This window comes from Haliotis asinina, chromosome 8 (assembly GCF_037392515.1).
Source record: "Haliotis asinina isolate JCU_RB_2024 chromosome 8, JCU_Hal_asi_v2, whole genome shotgun sequence".
Lineage (NCBI taxonomy): Eukaryota > Metazoa > Mollusca > Gastropoda > Lepetellida > Haliotidae > Haliotis > Haliotis asinina.
In genome coordinates, this window is record NC_090287.1 from 38,048,030 (window position 1) to 38,066,510 (window position 18,481).

Consider the following 18,481-nt stretch of genomic DNA (forward strand, 5'->3'; position numbering starts at 1 on the left):
CTCTGAAAGGGATAGAAGGAGTTCTTACATATTCTGTGAAAAACAAACCTTCACAGCGACATATTTGTCGCCAATGGCAAGCTCGGTTGTCACGGCGGTGTAGCTGATTGGCAGTATTCATAGTTGTAATTGCTACGCTGAACCAATGCAATATGTTCAAAAGGAAAAACAAACATTCCAAACGGTAAAATAAGAGATTGTCGTAATTACTCAGTAGTGTGTGCAACTGGATGCAGGCTTAGATAATTTTCAGGTGTAAAGAGAGTGGTAGTACCGTTGCTTTTCACTTTATGACGGCGAAAGTATGTACACCGAAACGTCCTCTGTGCAATTAACAAAACGTCGTATGCTTCATTCAACATTCGCCAATTTGTGGAATGTTATTCAAACAATCAACATCGGTTGCTCTTGTCGTGTAGGATATATCAATACACGAAAATACAGACTGCCGAGTACGTTTACGCTTTTATTCAGAAACTACTACAACGTGTGGGCGGGGCTCTCATTATGTGTCTATCTGAAGATCTTGTCATTCTTCTTCATGAACACTCTGTATGAGAGATTGTCCACCACCCGCCCAGTGCGCTTCTTCTGCTGGAAGTACATGTATTTACGGTCCTTCTGGGTCCTGAAGTGGTTCGTGCCGGCAGCCTCGATGTCCAACAGCTGTCGGATCTTCTTCGTGATACACTGAAGCAACCACGTGATGGCATCTATTGGATCATTGTGCATGACGTTGTGACAGCAGGTTCTCATAGTATACTGAACAGTTAAAGAAACGCAACTTTTTGGTCAAGCTTTAAACAGAAGATATAAACATTAACGCTTACTTTTATGAGTTTTCTTTTCTCGAAACTTGCGTTTCCTTTGCTGTTCAGTATATAATAACCGGTTTCTTTAAGTAGTATATACAAGGCCACTGACTACATGTGTTTAAAAGTGCTCGCAATGAAGTCAGGACGTAGGACGTTAGTGCATGGCGTTAGTATCACAGTATAATAACCTGTTTCTTTAAATAGAATATACAAGGTCACCGACTACATGTGTTCAAAAGTGCTTGCAATGAAGTCAGGACGTAGGACGTTAGTGCATGGCGTTAGTATCACAGTATAATAACCTGTTTCTTTAAATAGAATATACAAGGCCACTGACTACATGTGTTTAAAAGTGCTCGCAATGAAGTCAGGACGTAGGACGTTAGTGCATGGCGTTAGTATCACAGTATAATAACCTGTTTCTTTAAATAGAATATACAAGGCCAGCTGACGACACGTGTGTATCAGAATTTATTGAAATTTTCAGTTCTTACGAAAAAAGACGCGGAACCAGCGTCGATGACTCGATAAAAAAGTAGTCACCGAAGGCGATAATTCAATGACGATGTCTCCTCCAACTAAGTGAGTGAGTGAGTAAGTTTAGTTTTACGCCACACTCGGCAATCTTCCACCTGTATGGCGGCGGTCTGTAAATAATCGAGTCTGAACCAGACAATCCAGTGATCAACAGTATGGGTTTCTGACTATCAATATTCCAACGGGGACCTTCATGGGTCACCTTCAAAGCAGGCAATCCAGTGATCAATAGCATGAACACCAAACTACACAACTGGTATACGATGTCACATGTGTCAAGTCAGCGTGCCGTCAAGTTAGTCGCCTCTTACGACAAGCATGCATGGGTTGCTGAATACCAGTTCTAACCGGATCTTCATGGGTTTGAAAATATTATTCTTTAGTTTTCTTCTACCCAGATGACATTGTTTTTAGACACTAACAGTATTCCATAAAACACTGACCAAGATGTCATCAAACTTCATTACCCCCATCCTAGGCAGCGAGGAGGCGTGCACACAGATCAGCTTACGGCCGTTGATGAAATTCCGGCGAAAACACTCCTGAAATACATTGAAAATTAACAATAAAGTTACATAATACACGAACTAAAGGAGCGAGATAGTTGTTTAAGTAAAAACATTATCACTGACCGAGTGATACATTGCTCTAAGCTTTTACCAGCTCGTTGATCTGACTTTTAAAACCATCATAGATTGGTTAGGATTAATTCTGATCTAGAATTCAGACAGTCGATAAACTGAAAAAGTAGATAAATTTAACAATTTCTTACGCTTGTTTTGTATCCAGGGGGCTAGTACTTAACCCGGCCCCAATTTCTCGAAACAAACTTAAGTTTTTACTCAAATCTTAAACTGAGTTTGACAATTTGAAACAGCGGAATTTTTAACTCAGCTGCATTTTTTTTAAATAAAAATGTTCAAACCACTAAAGAAACCTGTCCACAAAATTCAGATTGTCTACTAAGTTTGAGTTTGATACCGATTTCCGTCCATTCTGGAAAATGCATGTACCTGTGTTTTCCCAGATTTGAGCAAAAAATTGAACTTAAGTCAAAACTCAGACTTAAGTTTGTTTCGAGAAATCGGACCCCGGTGTTCCCCACGCGGGGAACAGTGTTAGAAATAGACTCAAACTGTCACTAACCAGTGGGGTTAGTGACCCCAAATGTCAGACACCACACTGGCCCGAATGATCCATGATACTTTATAGGCAATAAAACAGCGCATATGAGAACAGTTCAAGTATTCATTTCACAAATTAACTGTTTTCGACTATTAACCATGAGCCTTTGACATTGATGGGACACTCCAAGAATACTAATGCATTTTCAAACAAGAAGACAAAGTCATCAATATCCACCGCAATGGCAAAATATTCTTCATTAATATGTCTGATTATGTCAAATGTTGTGGCGTGTACACGTATGTAGCAAAGTGGAAGGAGAGTGTCAAACAGGTTTTTAACTTTTGCCCCAGAAAGGAGCACTATCACCGAATTCAGCAGAATTCAGCAGAAAAGTTTGTTACCATGCAATTGCAAAATATACTTTAATCAGAATTCCAAAACTACCCTGATAAAATATACAGTCTTAACCAGCGGAAATAAAACTGACCTAATGAACCATATACTTCTTGCTGGTAAAAAATACATTTATGTATCAAGTACTAAAAAGACCAAGAAATCATTAGATACATTTCTAAGAATTTTAGGTGATATTTTCAAAATTGAAAAGTGTATTGTTAATAGGAATAATATAATAATGAAATTTGATCAAAAATGGTATTTCCAGTTTGCATAATGTCTTCCCTTATCAACTTCAGTCCTGTCTCTGTTGCATTATAAGATTTTTGTGTATTTGTATCTACTGATTTGAATGGGAAAAAACACAAACAACAACAAGAACAACAACAACAACAAAAAGCAAAAAAAAAAAGAAAAAAAAAAAAAGAAAAAAAGCACTACATCTATACATTTTGCTTTTTCTCAGAATTTCCTTGTCGACCATAAACAATAGTTCAACTGCAGTGATATATCTACTATAGCCACACAATAGGTTGTCGCGTATTATATTTACATCTACATTTTTCCTCAAGTCAGGCGTACATTGTCCACAAGCTACTCTTTGGCAGAACTCATATTTCAAATGATGACATGAAAAATTGACTCTAAAACGTGTATTAAAGTTTGTTAAACCACAATCATATTAGTTGGTGTAGTTAAGAAAACATCACAATAAATGTTTCAGTTGTAAAAAAAATACTTATATTCATACTAAATTATCTTAAGGACTTCAGTCATCATTACTGGGAGAATCCTTACGATTTAGATAGTTATTTGTAATAAAGTGCGTTAGGACGATGTTGTCGATTATCAAGTCAGGATTCAAGAAATCTAAATGATCACTATCCATGTAGGCCAGCATCAGTGACTTTGGACAGACCCGCCCAAAGGTCAACTTGCATTTTGCTAGCGGGCAGGCAGTCATTTCGAACACTGATGGGGAAGCCCATTTCTGGCGTCCACGTCCGTTACATTGCAAGGATATAGCATCGTGCGGTTTAAAACCATACTCACTCACTCACTTTGTAGACAGCTAAAAATCTGTATCACGGATACGGACAATACGGTGTATAATGTAATGCTGCACATGTTTTCTTAGTGCGTGTTTTACCTTGTACAGAGGGAAGCCTATCTCCTCCACCCAGTCAGCTACCGTATCCACATCCCAGTACAAACACGGAGCAATGTTTGCCTTCCTGTCAGACTCTATAACTTTATAATTGTTGTACGACCTGTACATCTCGTCCACCTGTACGCATGGAATGTAGCTGATTGTGACGTCATCAAATGCAATGACGTCACACTTGCAAAAACATTCTATGTTTGGCCGAAGTATTTTCGTGTTTGATTTTTCAAATTAAATTAATTATTTATTCCATTATGTTTTGCTTTTAGTGTGAATTATATTCTTCCTTTATAACATTGTCAGAAGTATATCATTTAGGAACATGGACATACAATGCAAATGCTTTAAAACATGTAAGGATCAATATTTGAAAAATATTTTACTGTTACTTTCTGGCTCCACAACAGTGCAATCCGTCATTCGCAAGATTTCGTTAAATTCCGTCAAAGACACGTAAGGATCTCAATGCAGTCCTGAGATATGCACGTAGTAACCATACCAAATCGAAATCCTAGACAACAAATTGTAAATCTCATTAATAAATGAAGTCATTTAAAGGATTATATAATAGAACAACGTGCATGCTTTGAAATTATAGATGCATCATTTAAAACTATCTGACGACAATTCTTCAAGAAAAACCGAAATTCAAAAAAAAAAACAAAAACAAAAACAGCAACAACAAAAAAAAAAACACAACACCCCCCCCCCCCCCCCCCCCCCCCCCCCAAACAACTGAAGTGAACACAAACGAATCAAGGGCGCGAGCTAAACTGTTCAGCGGCGATCCCGAAATCGCACTAACAGCAAAATACAAATAGTTGTTGAAGACGATCGTATTTGGAGTGATGTCCCTTATTTGTCGCCCCGCCCCATCATGAATATTCGGCTTTAATCGTAAACAATCTTACACGGCAAGGTAATAGCAATTATATCAAATAAAAGTGACACATACTATATTATCTTCTTTTCTAAAAACGTTTCATTATTATTCAATCGAAATGCATTCTCGACGTCCCATTATGTTTTAAAATTTTACATGTTAAATACTCGCCTTTTTTCGGCATCTAATTTTAGTTTTCGCGGGAAAATTCTCGCGCCAAATTCGACACGTGAAGACAACAAAGCGCAGTGGCTGATCGGCTTGCTGACAGAACTTACGGTCATGGCAGGGTTTGATGATGCTGGAATATTTTATAGTGATAACTTCGGTTCAGAAGATCAACCAGATGAGGGCCAAGTCAACAGGACACAAGTAAAGAAGCGATTTAAGGACTTTATCAGACAGTTCCACGAGGGCAACTTCTCCTATCGTTACAGGTGAGGTGGCTTTGACAAAACTGACCTGTTGAATACACATATTGTCATCTCATGTTTGCTGGTCAATCTAAGGTGGACCGATCTAAGATTTGATCATCAAACCCAATTATTAAGCTTTTGCATTCGAAATGGACCCGTGTTATCGTAAATTCCAACACCAACGTCACATAGATTATTTGGCTATGTGTATGATGTCAAATTTAACTGAAGATCGTATTTTGTTGTGTCGGTGTTACTGTTAGTCTGCTACCTTGAACTGTGTATGCTTGACTCGTTACTTTTTATGGGTTGAATAATGCCGACGTAACGTACAAACCAACTTAGCTCAATTGGATACAAGATTAACATTAATAATGGTAATTTTTCTTTACCATTCAAATTCAGACGGAAGATTTTACCTACAGTGTTATAATGTGCAAATTCGTGTCCTTTGGAAGAACCTGGTTCGATTCCTCAATTGGATAGGTTGTATGAAGTCCACTTTTTGTCCCCAGCAGGGATGGTCCTGGGATGTCGCTTAAGGCGATGTCAGACCATACTTAATCACTTGAGAAACGACAGTGGTTAAAGTTGTGTGTTTGGCAGTTATATAATTATTACTTCGTTTTCAGAGACCAGTTGAAGAGACATTACAACTTGAAACATTACTGGCTGGATGTTGATCTAGATGATGTCCGTAGTTTTGATGAAAATCTGGGCGATAAACTTCTCAAGCAACCTACTGAACATCTGCCATTGGTAATTATAAATATATTTGTCATATGTCAGTCTAATAGCTCAATCCAAACCTTTTTCACCATTTGGCATATTTGGGAAGTGGTATTGAGAGATTCCTGACTTTCATTTTCAGTTTGAGGATGCTGCCAAAGAGGTTGCGGATGAGGTTACTCGACCTCGACCTGAAGGAGAGGAGGAGGTCGAGGATATTCAAGTTATGCTGACTTCGTCTGCCAATGCATGTTCAGTCCGAGAACTCAAGGTAAGTATTACTGCACTGTTGCTTAGGTTATGTTTTGATTTGGATGTTGTTTAAGACCAACAATAAGTGATATTTTAGCTGTATGATGGCAGTCTGTAATAATGGAGTATGGACCAGACAATGATTGATCAAGTGCATGATTTTTGCCTTTGGAATGTGATGATGTGTCAACACACCTGACCACCTGATCCTGTGATTCACCTGTTATGACAAGCATAGGTTGCTGAGAACTAGTTCTAACCTGGATCGACTGTTTGGTATAAGCTCCGCTCGTAACCCGTTTGAAATCTCATGGTACATCTGTTTCTTTTTAGGAATTTTTCTTGCCCCCAAACTTCTAAACCCTTTGAAAGGTTTAAAAACAAATAAATGGGCGCCTCTCTTTTTGTTGTATACCCCACCAAAACAAAAAACATCTATATTTAGACAAGGAATTCTTAAAAGAAAAGTGGCAGAAATCTTTCCAAGTATTCTTCAGAGAAAATAAGTGTGTGGATGTACATAGCAAATGTCATGTTGTGAGAAATAAGAATCGAAAATTATATTTAGTATTACATTTTACATTTTGCGTGTAGCATCTGTCTTTTGTATAAAACAAGTAGTCACAGAGCACTTAACTACATCATGTGTTTTCAGTCTGAGCAGGTGTCGTCACTTGTGAAGATTCCGGGGATTGTTATTGCTGCCTCCACTATCAGGGCCAAGGCAACCCGTCTGGCAATACAATGTCGTGGTTGCAGCAACGTCATGAACAACATTGCAGTTAAACCTGGTTTAGAGGGATATGCTCTGCCAAGGAAGTGCAACACGTAAGTCTGATGTTTGCATTAGTCCACAAGACTACTAACTTCAGCAGAAGACAAGCAACACCAGTGTCAGTAGTCACTGTTAAGTGACATTAACTGATAGCAGTTCTCTGGATTTTTAACGTGTTCCCGAAGATTTGAACTTGCTGTAGTATCAAACTGAACATAAATGACAGACTGAACATAAACAGCAGGTAAAATGAAATTGCCTGAGTCAGATTTCAAAGATGTTTCTGACGTGGCCACTAAGCCCATGATGCTGTTTTTGCAGTAGTCCATATTCTGTTAAACTGGAAGTGAAAACAATGTTTTTAGAAATAGTGTTATGATGTACCTCCCAGGTAGCAACAGACCCATTGGGTAGGGATAAACTATTTCTGGATATTATGAAGTACAACCACGGACTTGAAGGAGTGCATGTACTGTTAGTACTTGTGTGGACCCATTGATGTAGTGGTAAGAGAGTCTGCCCGGAGAGAGGAGGGTTGCTGGTTTGATCCCCGGCTACGTCAACCCAAAAGACCTTAATATGTGGTACTTATCAGTCACTGCCTGGTGTTTGGCATTAATTAGTGGGTACAACAAGGACTGGTCAGCTTGGAGTCGGTATAATGTGTCTGAATGGGGTATTTTTATATAACTGCGGTATTGTGTCTGGGTGAGATAGCATTGTAAACCCAGTTCAAGTCCTGGGTAGTACAAGCAGCCACACATACCCACACATGCACATCGTCATATGATCGAAATAATCTGAAGTGTGACTTTAAAGTAAAATTAAACCCCACTACATCTCGCCTATGATATTTTAGGTAGTCATTTGAATTATCTCGTTTGATAGTTGTACAATGCTGTGGACACAGTCAATAAGCTTCTGAAAGTTTTCCTCAGATTGTATTTGAACCTGAGGACCAGAAGAATCTTTATATATGACAGTGGTACTGTAAAACCTTTCTTTCCATGAATAATTGCAAAATGGCTGATTTAACATTGAACCTTGCCTTCATTCACTTGCTCATACTAACATAGTAACTTTTAAAACCCCAAGATTTTCGAGACGATGACTTTTCCTTTCAGTGACCAGGCAGGCCGACCAAAGTGTCCAATCGATCCTTTTTTCATCATCCCGGATAAGTGCCAGTGTGTAGACTTCCAGGTCTTGAAGCTGCAGGAGACACCAGAAGCTGTACCTAATGGTGAAATGCCACGCCATCTGCAGCTGTACTGCGACAGGTGAGCAGAGACATCGTTGGCAGCTTGGTGTGACTAATGGAGGAGGGCTCTAGTTAAAGGCAGGAGTGCTAAATGTTATTGGAAACAGATTTTTCCATGACAATGATAAATCTAAAAGAGTAATGTAGCCAAGTGGATAAAATTTTTACTTTTCATGCCAAAGACCCAGGTTCGATTCCCCACATGGGTACTAGTGTTGCGAATTAATTGAAGTCTCACAATTGATGTCTATCATTTGATGATTGCTTCATTACCAACGAGCAGGGACAGCAACAAAATCAAGACTTCATGGAACAAACTTTGAAGCCAAAGAATTTGTATTTAATGGGTGAATTGCCTCCCTTGTTATCAAACATTATACATAATTACGTGATTTATGATTCAGATATCTCTGTGATCGTATTGTCCCTGGAAACAGAGTAACAGTCATGGGAGTCTACTCCATTAAGAAGAGTTTCAAACCAGCAAAGGTAAGAAATCATGATCTGATAAGTAAGATGCCAAGCTGCTTCAAAACGATTCACAGGTTGCTGTATTGTACAACACGTTACTCAGGTTATATGACTCCAAGTTGAAATTGAGTGTGTCACGTTTGTGAGTAAAATTCGAGAAAAGCAAAATATTGTGAAAAACTTAGCCTTTGCTGAGTGATGTAATCATTTAATTATGTTAAGGCAGTTATACCAGTTTTCACCATAAGTTATTCCAACTTCGGATTTATTAAGAATTTGCTGATGATTGCTAGTATATAGGAGTTGTCTATTTGTGAAAATCATAAAGCAAGTGTTGTGCAGATTTTGCTGTTTCATGTTGTATATCTTTTTAAATGTTACCTGTAGTTGAGAAGTAGTATTTCTTTCATTGTTTACTTCAGTCTATCAAAGTCCAATTTACGAAAACAAATAGTCATGCTTGTGATTTGTTCACTGTAGCATTAACATAAATTGAATGAAATATCTGTGTAAATGAACAGCTCACAAAGACACTAATTGTTTGCGTATCAAATTGATTTATTGAACTGAATTCCTAAACTTGACGCGTATGAAAATATTTTGAAAGTCTTTTCCCGAATAGTTGCGTTAAGTACACAGGAATCATTCCTCATGTAAAACACTGAGTATGTGAACAATAACTGAAAGTATTTATGACAACTGACATTAAATTTGGGCTGGTGAATTTTAAATTTCACTTGGTAATAAAGTCAAAATATGAACTTCGAGCCATGTGGTTATGTGTATTTACAGTCATTGTGCATTTTGTAAATACATTCTGACCAATGAGGATTTTTTTGTCATTGACACCTCATTGAATCGCTGTTGGACAGATCAGTATGTTTCACAGAAGGGGTGCTCCTGACTTACTGTCTCATAACCTACAGCCACAGAACTTCACATTTTGGTATCACGCCAAGGTGAATTCAGGATATTGTATGACAATTGCCAAGAGTGGCATAGCACCATCTAACTAATGGCACCCTCAGTGTAGTGTTGAGTCTGCAGTAAATGTCAGACCGTGGACATGCATGTATTATTTCAGGTTTCAATTTATTTTCTTTGCGGATGGAGGCAGCTGTGTCTTGTTTTGTGGTTGATGGTTTGTGTTGCTAACAACAATTAATGCGTCTGCAGGGTGGTGCTAGAGATAAAGTAAATGTTGGAATCCGGATGCCATATTTCCGTGTGGTGGGCATCCAGGTGGACACTGATGGTGCCGGTCGCACTGCGCTCAACCCACTCACCCCCCAGGAGGAGGAGGAACTTCGCAGGTTGACCAAAACCCCAAACATCTATGAGACAATTGCCAAGAGTATAGCACCATCCATCTGGGGCAGTGCAGATATAAAGAAGGCTATAGCTTGCCTGCTGTTTGGAGGTTCCAGGAAGAAGTGAGAAAATCTTATTTTCTGGCATTACGTTAAAATGTACTGCAGTCACTGTACCCCCAGATAACATTCATAGTTGACCCAATGTTGGGGAAACTGTGAACGCTATCTGGGACAAACCTAGCTAGATCATGTCCTCTATATTTATAGACCTTCTACTGACCTGAGTCTAGATTTTGAAGCTCTAGTGTTAGGATGGTCATAGGGGCCATGCATTATCATTAACTCGGTCTGTCTTAGCGCTAAGAGAACTTTTTAAATCCAGGCCCTGTATCTCTGTTAGCTGCAGCAACCTTACATTCCGCATGTTTGTAGTTTTGATGAAGTTTTGTTTTCTGTATTTATGATTGTGTAGCAACTGAGCATAAGGTCATGCTGAAGCCCAGGGTAAGATTCCTTACAAAATGGTGATGTTTGTTATCTTCACCATTCTATTGGAGACTCAAATATTTAAGTATTAAGTCAATGTGTGATGTTTAGGGATTGGGCTAGAGAACTTTGAAAATGGACTATTTTCAGGATTATCAGCCATTTTCTGAATTTAGAATGGGCCACTGCCATTATAGAGATGGTAAACTTCAAAATTATGAAGGGTCATTTTTGTTTTTTGTAATTTTTTGCAAATGGCCCATGGCCCCTCCCTTAACCATTTCCTGGATGTTAATATTCCTTTTTAAGGAAGCAGTTATATCAGTTATATCAGTTATATCAGTTATGGGGACAAGTGTTACAGGAAGTTATCTATTACAGATTGCCAGATGGCTTGACCCGCCGAGGTGACGTCAACTTGCTGATGCTAGGTGATCCTGGAACAGCCAAGAGTCAGCTGCTGAAGTTCGTAGAGAGAGTGTCCCCCATCTCTGTAAGTACAGATTCAGTGTCTTTATTCAAGACATAAGTTCATATTATACATTTCAGCAAAATTGATACAGCTCATAGCAACTAATGGTTTTCATTTTATGACAGACATAAGACGAACAACTAATTGATGCATTTTTTAAGAGACAGGCATGTGACAAACATGTCTGTATGGTCCCCTGGGTAGAGTAGAGTAACGCAGATACGCTGCTTATGTGGTTAAAATATGCATAGAAAATTTGCATCTTAAATTAAAAAATGATTGTTGTGTACAAATTACGCATTTAGACTGTTAGATGCTGAAAATTTAAAACCTGTGCATGCTGAATAAATTTATAAATATCACTTGCATAAAGAAAAAGACATCAATTGCTGTCAAGTTGTACTGTTAGTGTAGGACTAGTGGTGTTCTGTCAACATAGGATAAGTGATTTGTTACGAAATCATTTTCAGTATATTTTAAGTTAGTTTTGACATAAGGCAGTACATACCTGATAGTAAACATACTCAATGACGTATACTTATGTGAGGAAAATCACTGAAATACCCACATATTTGAAAGCAGTGGGTAAAGGAAAATGAAATGCCTACTCAACATTTGTGAAACACCAACTCCAAAAATACATTGGGCACCCACATGAGCTAAATGTTGCGTGGATTTGAAAAAGTTGTCGGAAAGTATGATAGTGTCCTGTGACCGGGGATGGTAATGTAAATAGCCGTGTGAGCAGGTGGTGTGCCTAGATATGAGGACCAGATAGCCGCTGCCTATTTCTAATACATTTGTACATGAAGCACCAACATCATCAAAGTGCATTGCATGATGGGAAGTTTAGCACTACTGTTTGACAAGTATTAGATGAGCCAGCTCAGTGAACGCATTTGTGGCAAGCAGGCAGGGCAAGTAATCTGTACAAATACACTTGCTTGCTACAGGTAGATTGGCGATTAAGTACGTGCAATACGTGCCGCCACTTCACACGAGGAAATTATACTTTCCAATATTCAGACAGCAACCTTTTTCCCTCTTGTTTCAAATGGGGTTTTTATTGAGGGTATTCCCATATATTCTAATTGGGGTCATTTGTGAGGTCTTGGCTCATATATAATACTTGTCAAGCAGTAATGTAGTTGAATCCTGCACTCTTAATAACTATGACAAATGACTTATACTCAAACTAAATGTTATTTCAAAAAAGGGTAACAAGGGTCTTCTGCAAATGGTGTTTATTTGGGATTTCTTGATTTGCATTTACGTACATTAGCACACAGCAATCTGTTTGACTTGCCTACCCAACAACATTTAGGGTGGGATAGCCTAATGGTTAAAGCGTTGGCTCGTCACGCCAAAGAGCTGGGTTTGATTTCCCACATACGCATTGTGTGTGAAGCCCATTTTTGTTGTTCTTAGGACAGTACAGAAAAGACAGCCATATTTTGCAGGTGTACACATCAGGAAAGGGCAGTAGTGCTGCTGGACTGACAGCCTCAGTTTTGAGAGACCCACAGACCGTGAGTATTGATTGATTCTTTTTCAGTCCATCAATAATTTTTAACGTGGGACGTGTACAACATAAGTTTATTTGGTTATCCGAATGTCCATGTGTCCGGCCTGAATTTTGTAATTGCTATGGCTTAACTTGTACGACCAATTTGACCAGTATCATGTGCATGTATTGATCTTGTTAACAAACTTGTTGTGGACCGTTGTCCTGGACCCAGTTTTACAAAGTAATCGTAGCATTGACTCAAGAATGTCTGTTTATGTTTGGGAGTTACTATCACCTTAAAGCTATGATCGCTTTGTGAAACAGGACACTGATTTTAACGTAGAACCTCATACAACGGATACAATATACAGAGCTGCATGTGAGTTATGAAAACAAGCATTGTCATGTGGTATCTTTTTTGGTAGAAAAACTTTGTAATGGAGGGTGGAGCAATGGTGTTGGCTGATGGGGGTGTGGTGTGCATTGACGAGTTCGACAAGATGAGGGAAGATGACAGAGTTGCCATCCATGAGGCAATGGAACAACAGACAATCTCTATAGCCAAGGTGAGGGGCCCAGTGATTGAATGTGTATCACTATACTACTGAAATAGACAGTATTTCACTAAAGATAAAGCAAGATAAGCGTACAGTATAGCCTTAAAGGTATAATTGACAGCAAACAAAGGTATACTTGACTCAGCTCTAAGTGAGGGAGTTAAGTTTTACTCCACACACAGCAGTATTCCAGGTATGTGGCAGTGGTCTGTAAATTGAGTCTGGACCAGATAATTCAGTGATCAACAGCATGAGCATTGATCTGCGCAATTAGGAATGACATGTGTCTACCGAGTCAGCGATTCTGACCACCCAATCCCATTAGTCGCCTTTTGTGGCAAGCACCTATTCTACCCAAATCTTCACGGGTCCAAGAGTACCAAGTGTATGCACAACCTCACCAAGGCTACAAGTAGTACAAAGGATATGCACAACATTTGGGTGTACACAACACTGCAGAAAAAGAGCGGCAAATGTGCACAACACAGTACTCCAGTGATAGAAAAAAGCACTCAAGGTATTTACAAGTGTTACGTGTTTGAGTTCCTTTCATGTCATGTCCTGTCTTCAGGCTGGGATTACGACAACACTCAACTCCCGATGTTCCGTATTGGCTGCTGCGAACAGCGTGTTTGGAAGATGGGATGACACTAAGGGTGGTGACAACATCGACTTCATGCCCACCATCTTGTCCAGGTTCGACATGATCTTCGTCGTGAAGGACGAGCACGATGAGAAGAGGGATGTGGTAAGTTGGCAACATGCCTGGAAGCTGGCACTGATGGGATAGGGTGTGCATGGGGCTTGCAGAGATGCCAACCACTCCGATTTTGGGGGGAGTTACTCAGATTTACAAATACAAAATCCACTCTCCTATTTGCATTTAAAAATCTCTTATTTTTGAGGAAGTACAAAGATGTTTATAAATTTAGAATGTTTGAAGTAATTTTAGTAAATATCCATTTGAAAATGAGTTATGTCTTATCTGGAAAGTATGCCCAGAATATGTAGAAAGTTGCATGTTGCCATGTGAAGTCATGGGGAAGGCCTGTCAGACCCCAACTCTCTGGTGGCGCTTACCCCTAAATCACATTTTTTGGACCCAGGCCAGGTATGACTCGAGCTTTCAGTAGATTCAGGTTTGACAGCACTGGACATGAAAAGGTGTTCATTTTCAGAGCTTATAAAGACCTTGGAAAGTAATGGAAAATAAACCTTGAAGATCTTCAGTTCGTCCAGCTGAAAAACAAATCAGATCTGTTATTTAGTATCTTCTCACAAACATACTTGTGTTTATATATGGATGGGTACAGTAATGCTTTATAGGGGAATGTGAAAGAAATTGCCATGTCATGATTGCTTGCAATCACTGATATGTGATTTGTCAATTTTACAGATTATAAGTTTATTTTATGTATTTCTTTGTGCAAGAGATTCTGTCCAAGGCTAACATAGCTGCCTTGATATAGCTGGATTATTGTTGCCTTTGGTGACAGTTCTATATTTTACAAAGACTCTTGGTAACACTGGATTTTAGGCATCCTACATGCAGGGTTTTACCTTGACTCTCAAACATGGGGGTCTGGGGAGCCCTTATTATTAGTTTCAAGGGCCCTCGTAGGAAAACCCACTGTTCTATGAAGTAGCACTCTAGAGAATTGCGCCTTTTGATAATTTCTTTGGTGTCTGGATGGATCGTATCATTTGGGCTGATGTATGAAGTGATAATCATTACTGATATAAAAAATCAAATTTCTATCTTTGTGGGTCCAATAAAATCCTACATGTCAAGCGAACTACTGACTGTCAGTGTTCAGCTGGGTTCAGGGTCTTATATTGTGATGATGATGATTAATTGTTTTTCTTCAGACTCTGGCAAAGCATGTGATGAATGTGCACCTGAACTCACTACAGTCTGCTGAAGAATTGAATGATGGAGAGATTGATCTCAACACCCTCAAGAAATTGATATCATTCGTTAGAACGTAAGTTGCCAGTTACAAACATGGCGTGAAAACTGTAGCAGGCGAAATGATATCTTTTGTAAAGATCAGTTTAGTTGCCAGTAGCACTGTGTTACATTATGTGAACATTATGTGAACATTATTTCCTCTCCTTACAGCAAATGTGGACCTCGTCTTTCTCCTGAGGCTGCTGAGAAGCTGAAGAACCGCTATGTCCTGATGAGGAATGGTGCCCACGAGTACGAGAGGGAGACAGGAAAGAAAGTCAGCATCCCTATCACTGTCAGGTAGGCATCACATTACTCGACCCCAACTATGTCACACAGATGTAATAGGGCCCTTAAGCAGGTCACAAGACTTTGCAAGATTTCCGAGAAGGTTCAATGACAAACATTTCCTACGTCACTGACCGGTAGCATTACTCTCACGTGTGGTTGACATGTTTTACCATTAAAACACTGTCATTGAATTAATTCGTGACTTTTTATGATCTTAGGCAACTTGAGGCCATCATCAGAATTTCTGAGAGTCTGGCAAAGATGAGAATGGAGGCTTTTGCTACTGAGGCTGATGTGGATGAAGCTCTGCGTCTGTTCCAGGTGTCAACTCTCGATGCTGCCACTTCAGGCAACCTGGCAGGTAGGCCCACCCTCTCATGTCTTAAAATCAGTCATCAGTCACCAGGATTGGATTCAAATATCATTCAACCACTAACAAAACTGAGAAGTGTGTTAACGCAAATGCTCCGATAAGTCAGTTGTGATACCTAGTTGATATTTTCTTTTTGTTGTGGTACATCACAGGATGTGTTAATGTTGTGTATCTCAATGGTCATACTGATGTCTGTAAGGCTCAGTCTGTAGACATTGTTGCTATCGTGTTACATGTTTTGGTGAGGTAGATGATGTTGCTTGTGTTTGTGATTTGGAGTGTATGGATGATACCTCCTTGGTGTTGTATGTGTTCGTGATTTGGAGTGTATGGATGGTACCTCCATGGTGTTGCTTGTGTTTGTGATGTAGATGTTGCTGAGGTGTTAGTAAGGTTGTGGATGATATTGCCTCGGCGTTTCATGCGTTTTTTATGTTGCCAGGAGCTGAAGGCTTCACCACTGAGGAGGACCAGGAGCTACTGAGTCGTATTGAGAAGCAGATGAAGAGACGCTTCATCATCGGGTCCCAAGTATCGGAACACGCCATCATTCAGGACTTCACCAGACAGGTATGCTGCAACAGTTCAATTCCACCAGGGTCTGTTTTAACAGTATAAATCAAGGAAAAATAAGCTCATGCCATTTGTGGTCCTAGAAATTTTGTCACTCAAGTTTTGCCCTTGTACAAAAACAGCAAACTCTCACAAGTAGAGTTGTCTCCCGTATATTAAGCAGTCACAGTAAAAGGGAGGCAACTCTGATCTGAGTTTGCCGAGTAGTAATACAGAAGCCACAAAAACATCAAATGTGATAGATGTTTCCACCTATTGATGCCTTTTCTTCAAATGATAAGAAAACATTCTTACAAAGGTGTTCTTTGTTATGGTTGTTGGAATCAAAGATGGTTTTCTTTCTATTTGTGATTGCTTTCAGACTAATCTCTCCAAAACCTTGGGATTTCTAAGGTTTTGAAAATCTAAATTTAGGGCATCATTATTTTGATATTGTCATTGTGATCAATCAAGTTGCAGTTTCTGCTTCATGCAGTGTTACTTGAATCCCTTTTTCCTGAAGTAAGAACAAAATGTGACTAAACAGGCTTTCTGGAGTGAAGTGACATACCTCTCACAAATAAAAGAATAAGTAGTATCCATAGAATGTGTAGTAAGGTCACGTCAGTGTTTTTGAGATGCAAAAATCAGAATCACAACTTGACTGCACCCCATTTATCAAAGCATTAGAATTGCATAGGATTGAACCTGTGAAGGTCCCGGGGTAGAATAGGCCTTCAGCAACCCATGCTTGCCATTAAAGGCGAGTATGCTTGTCTTCAGAGGCGACTAAAGGGATCGGGTGATCAGGCTCTCTGACTTGGTTGACACATGTCATGAGTTCCCAGTTGTGCAGATCGATGCTCATGTTTTTGATCACTGGATTGTCTGGTCCAGACTCGATTATTTACAGACCACCGCCGGCATATAGCTGGAATATTGCTGAGAGTGGCTTAAAACTAAACTTGCTCGCTCACACATAGGATTGACTACAGAATATTATTAATTCATAGTATCTTTACTAAGACTTAGAAGAATCGAGTACAGTTGTTGGCGCTGTCTCGGGAAAACCTGTTGAGGAAGGTTGACTATATAATCATTGTAAACTAGATTGTTTCCTGCTCGACATTGGGTCTGACCGTGCAGTCCTGGTTTCAGAAATACCCAGAGAGGGCAATACAGAAAGTTATTTATCTGATGTTGCGGCGTGGAGAGATTCAACATCGCATGCAACGAAAGATGTTGTACCGAGTCAAGTAATGCCTTTGATGCTGCGTAGAGGTGACAACAGCTGTGGGTGGACGTTTCCATGGAAGAGGAAGTCATGTCTGGGATTTGTCTGGACCTACTCGAAAAGACCCAATTTTAGCCCCAAGATAAAATCAGTTTATGGTCTCAATTTGAAATTACAAATTTCCCAAGTCATGTTTTATGATCTAATGTCATGGTTTTGTTCATTGGACATAAATTGAGTGGAATTTGTGGCTGAATCGCTGCTCTTGTACCACCAGTGTTGGGGATATGCTTCAATGTGAAAAAAACCAAACAAATGTAAATGATGTGTAGATATTGTTATCAGGAAGATTCACTACCTATGTATCTGTACAGAATATAATGTTCATTCTTGGTGCCTGTTGTGATCAACCTATTCAATAAGTTAGTGTGGAGATGGTTGCAAGTTCACTTTATATGAGGCAAGTGCTTTGTGTTTGTAAATACACAATAAATGTTCATTCATGTAATGTGAGTATTTTTGTTTGTCATTTAACCTTGGTAATCCAGTTATCTTGAGCTGCTAATTATGAAAACTTAGCCACACCCTTGTGATCAATCTGTTTGATGAAGATTGAAGGAAAACTGCAGTACTGTCCAAACCTCATTAATCCATCTGTTAAGTGAAGGTGGAAAGTCATGATGTGGCCAAACCTCAATGTTAATACAATTTTGGCCTGACGATAGAGTCATCGATAAAAAATATCCATGTTATTCAATGATGGATGTAGACTATTACAGGGTATATATACTACCAGGTGGTCAAACTTGCAGACTATGGTAAGGTAAGTATTTAAATATCTAAAATATTTAGATTTTAATAATATTCTTATCGCACAGATTGCTGTTCATGCTGTTGATCACTGGATGGTCCAGAGA

At 39.2% G+C, this 18,481-nt stretch overlaps 2 protein-coding genes across 2 annotated transcripts; one reads left to right on the top strand and one right to left on the bottom strand.

Moving 5' to 3' along the window:
* Positions 1–513: 513 nt before the first annotated feature.
* Positions 514–4,155, bottom strand: LOC137293485 (sterile alpha motif domain-containing protein 15-like). Its single transcript, XM_067824053.1, has 3 exons — positions 4,027–4,155; positions 1,796–1,894; positions 514–690 (listed from the first exon to the last, which is right to left on the bottom strand). The coding sequence occupies exons 1-3, from the start codon at positions 4,153–4,155 to the stop codon at positions 514–516; spliced, it is 405 nt and encodes a 134-aa protein (XP_067680154.1).
* Positions 4,156–5,115: 960 nt separating this feature from the next.
* LOC137293484 (DNA replication licensing factor mcm5-like) lies at positions 5,116–18,072 on the top strand. The gene is made up of 16 exons (XM_067824052.1): positions 5,116–5,361; positions 5,973–6,099; positions 6,212–6,340; positions 6,977–7,149; positions 8,221–8,376; positions 8,762–8,846; positions 10,005–10,261; positions 11,009–11,120; positions 12,560–12,628; positions 13,032–13,172; positions 13,735–13,911; positions 15,033–15,148; positions 15,286–15,414; positions 15,624–15,766; positions 16,221–16,348; positions 17,489–18,072. The coding sequence occupies exons 1-16, from the start codon at positions 5,207–5,209 to the stop codon at positions 17,588–17,590; spliced, it is 2,199 nt and encodes a 732-aa protein (XP_067680153.1). The 5' UTR covers positions 5,116–5,206; the 3' UTR covers positions 17,591–18,072.
* Positions 18,073–18,481: the final 409 nt, after the last annotated feature.

What these genes read in the sequence shown, in the direction of transcription:
- LOC137293485 (XM_067824053.1), bottom strand. Translation starts at nt 4,155, where the DNA reads ATGTACAGGTCGTACAACAATTATAAAGTTATAGAGTCTGACAGGAAG. An exon ending in TAGGCTTCCCTCTGTACAAG is followed by an intron (nt 1,895 to 4,026) that starts GTAAAACACGCA and finishes AATGTATTTCAG; the next exon opens with GAGTGTTTTCGCCGGAATTT. An exon ending in TGAAGTTTGATGACATCTTG is followed by an intron (nt 691 to 1,795) that starts GTCAGTGTTTTA and finishes TGGTTGCTTCAG; the next exon opens with TGTATCACGAAGAAGATCCG.
- LOC137293484 (XM_067824052.1), top strand. Translation starts at nt 5,207, where the DNA reads ATGGCAGGGTTTGATGATGCTGGAATATTTTATAGTGATAACTTCGGT. An exon ending in AACTTCTCCTATCGTTACAG is followed by an intron (nt 5,362 to 5,972) that starts GTGAGGTGGCTT and finishes CTTCGTTTTCAG; the next exon opens with AGACCAGTTGAAGAGACATT. An exon ending in GTTCAGTCCGAGAACTCAAG is followed by an intron (nt 6,341 to 6,976) that starts GTAAGTATTACT and finishes ATGTGTTTTCAG; the next exon opens with TCTGAGCAGGTGTCGTCACT.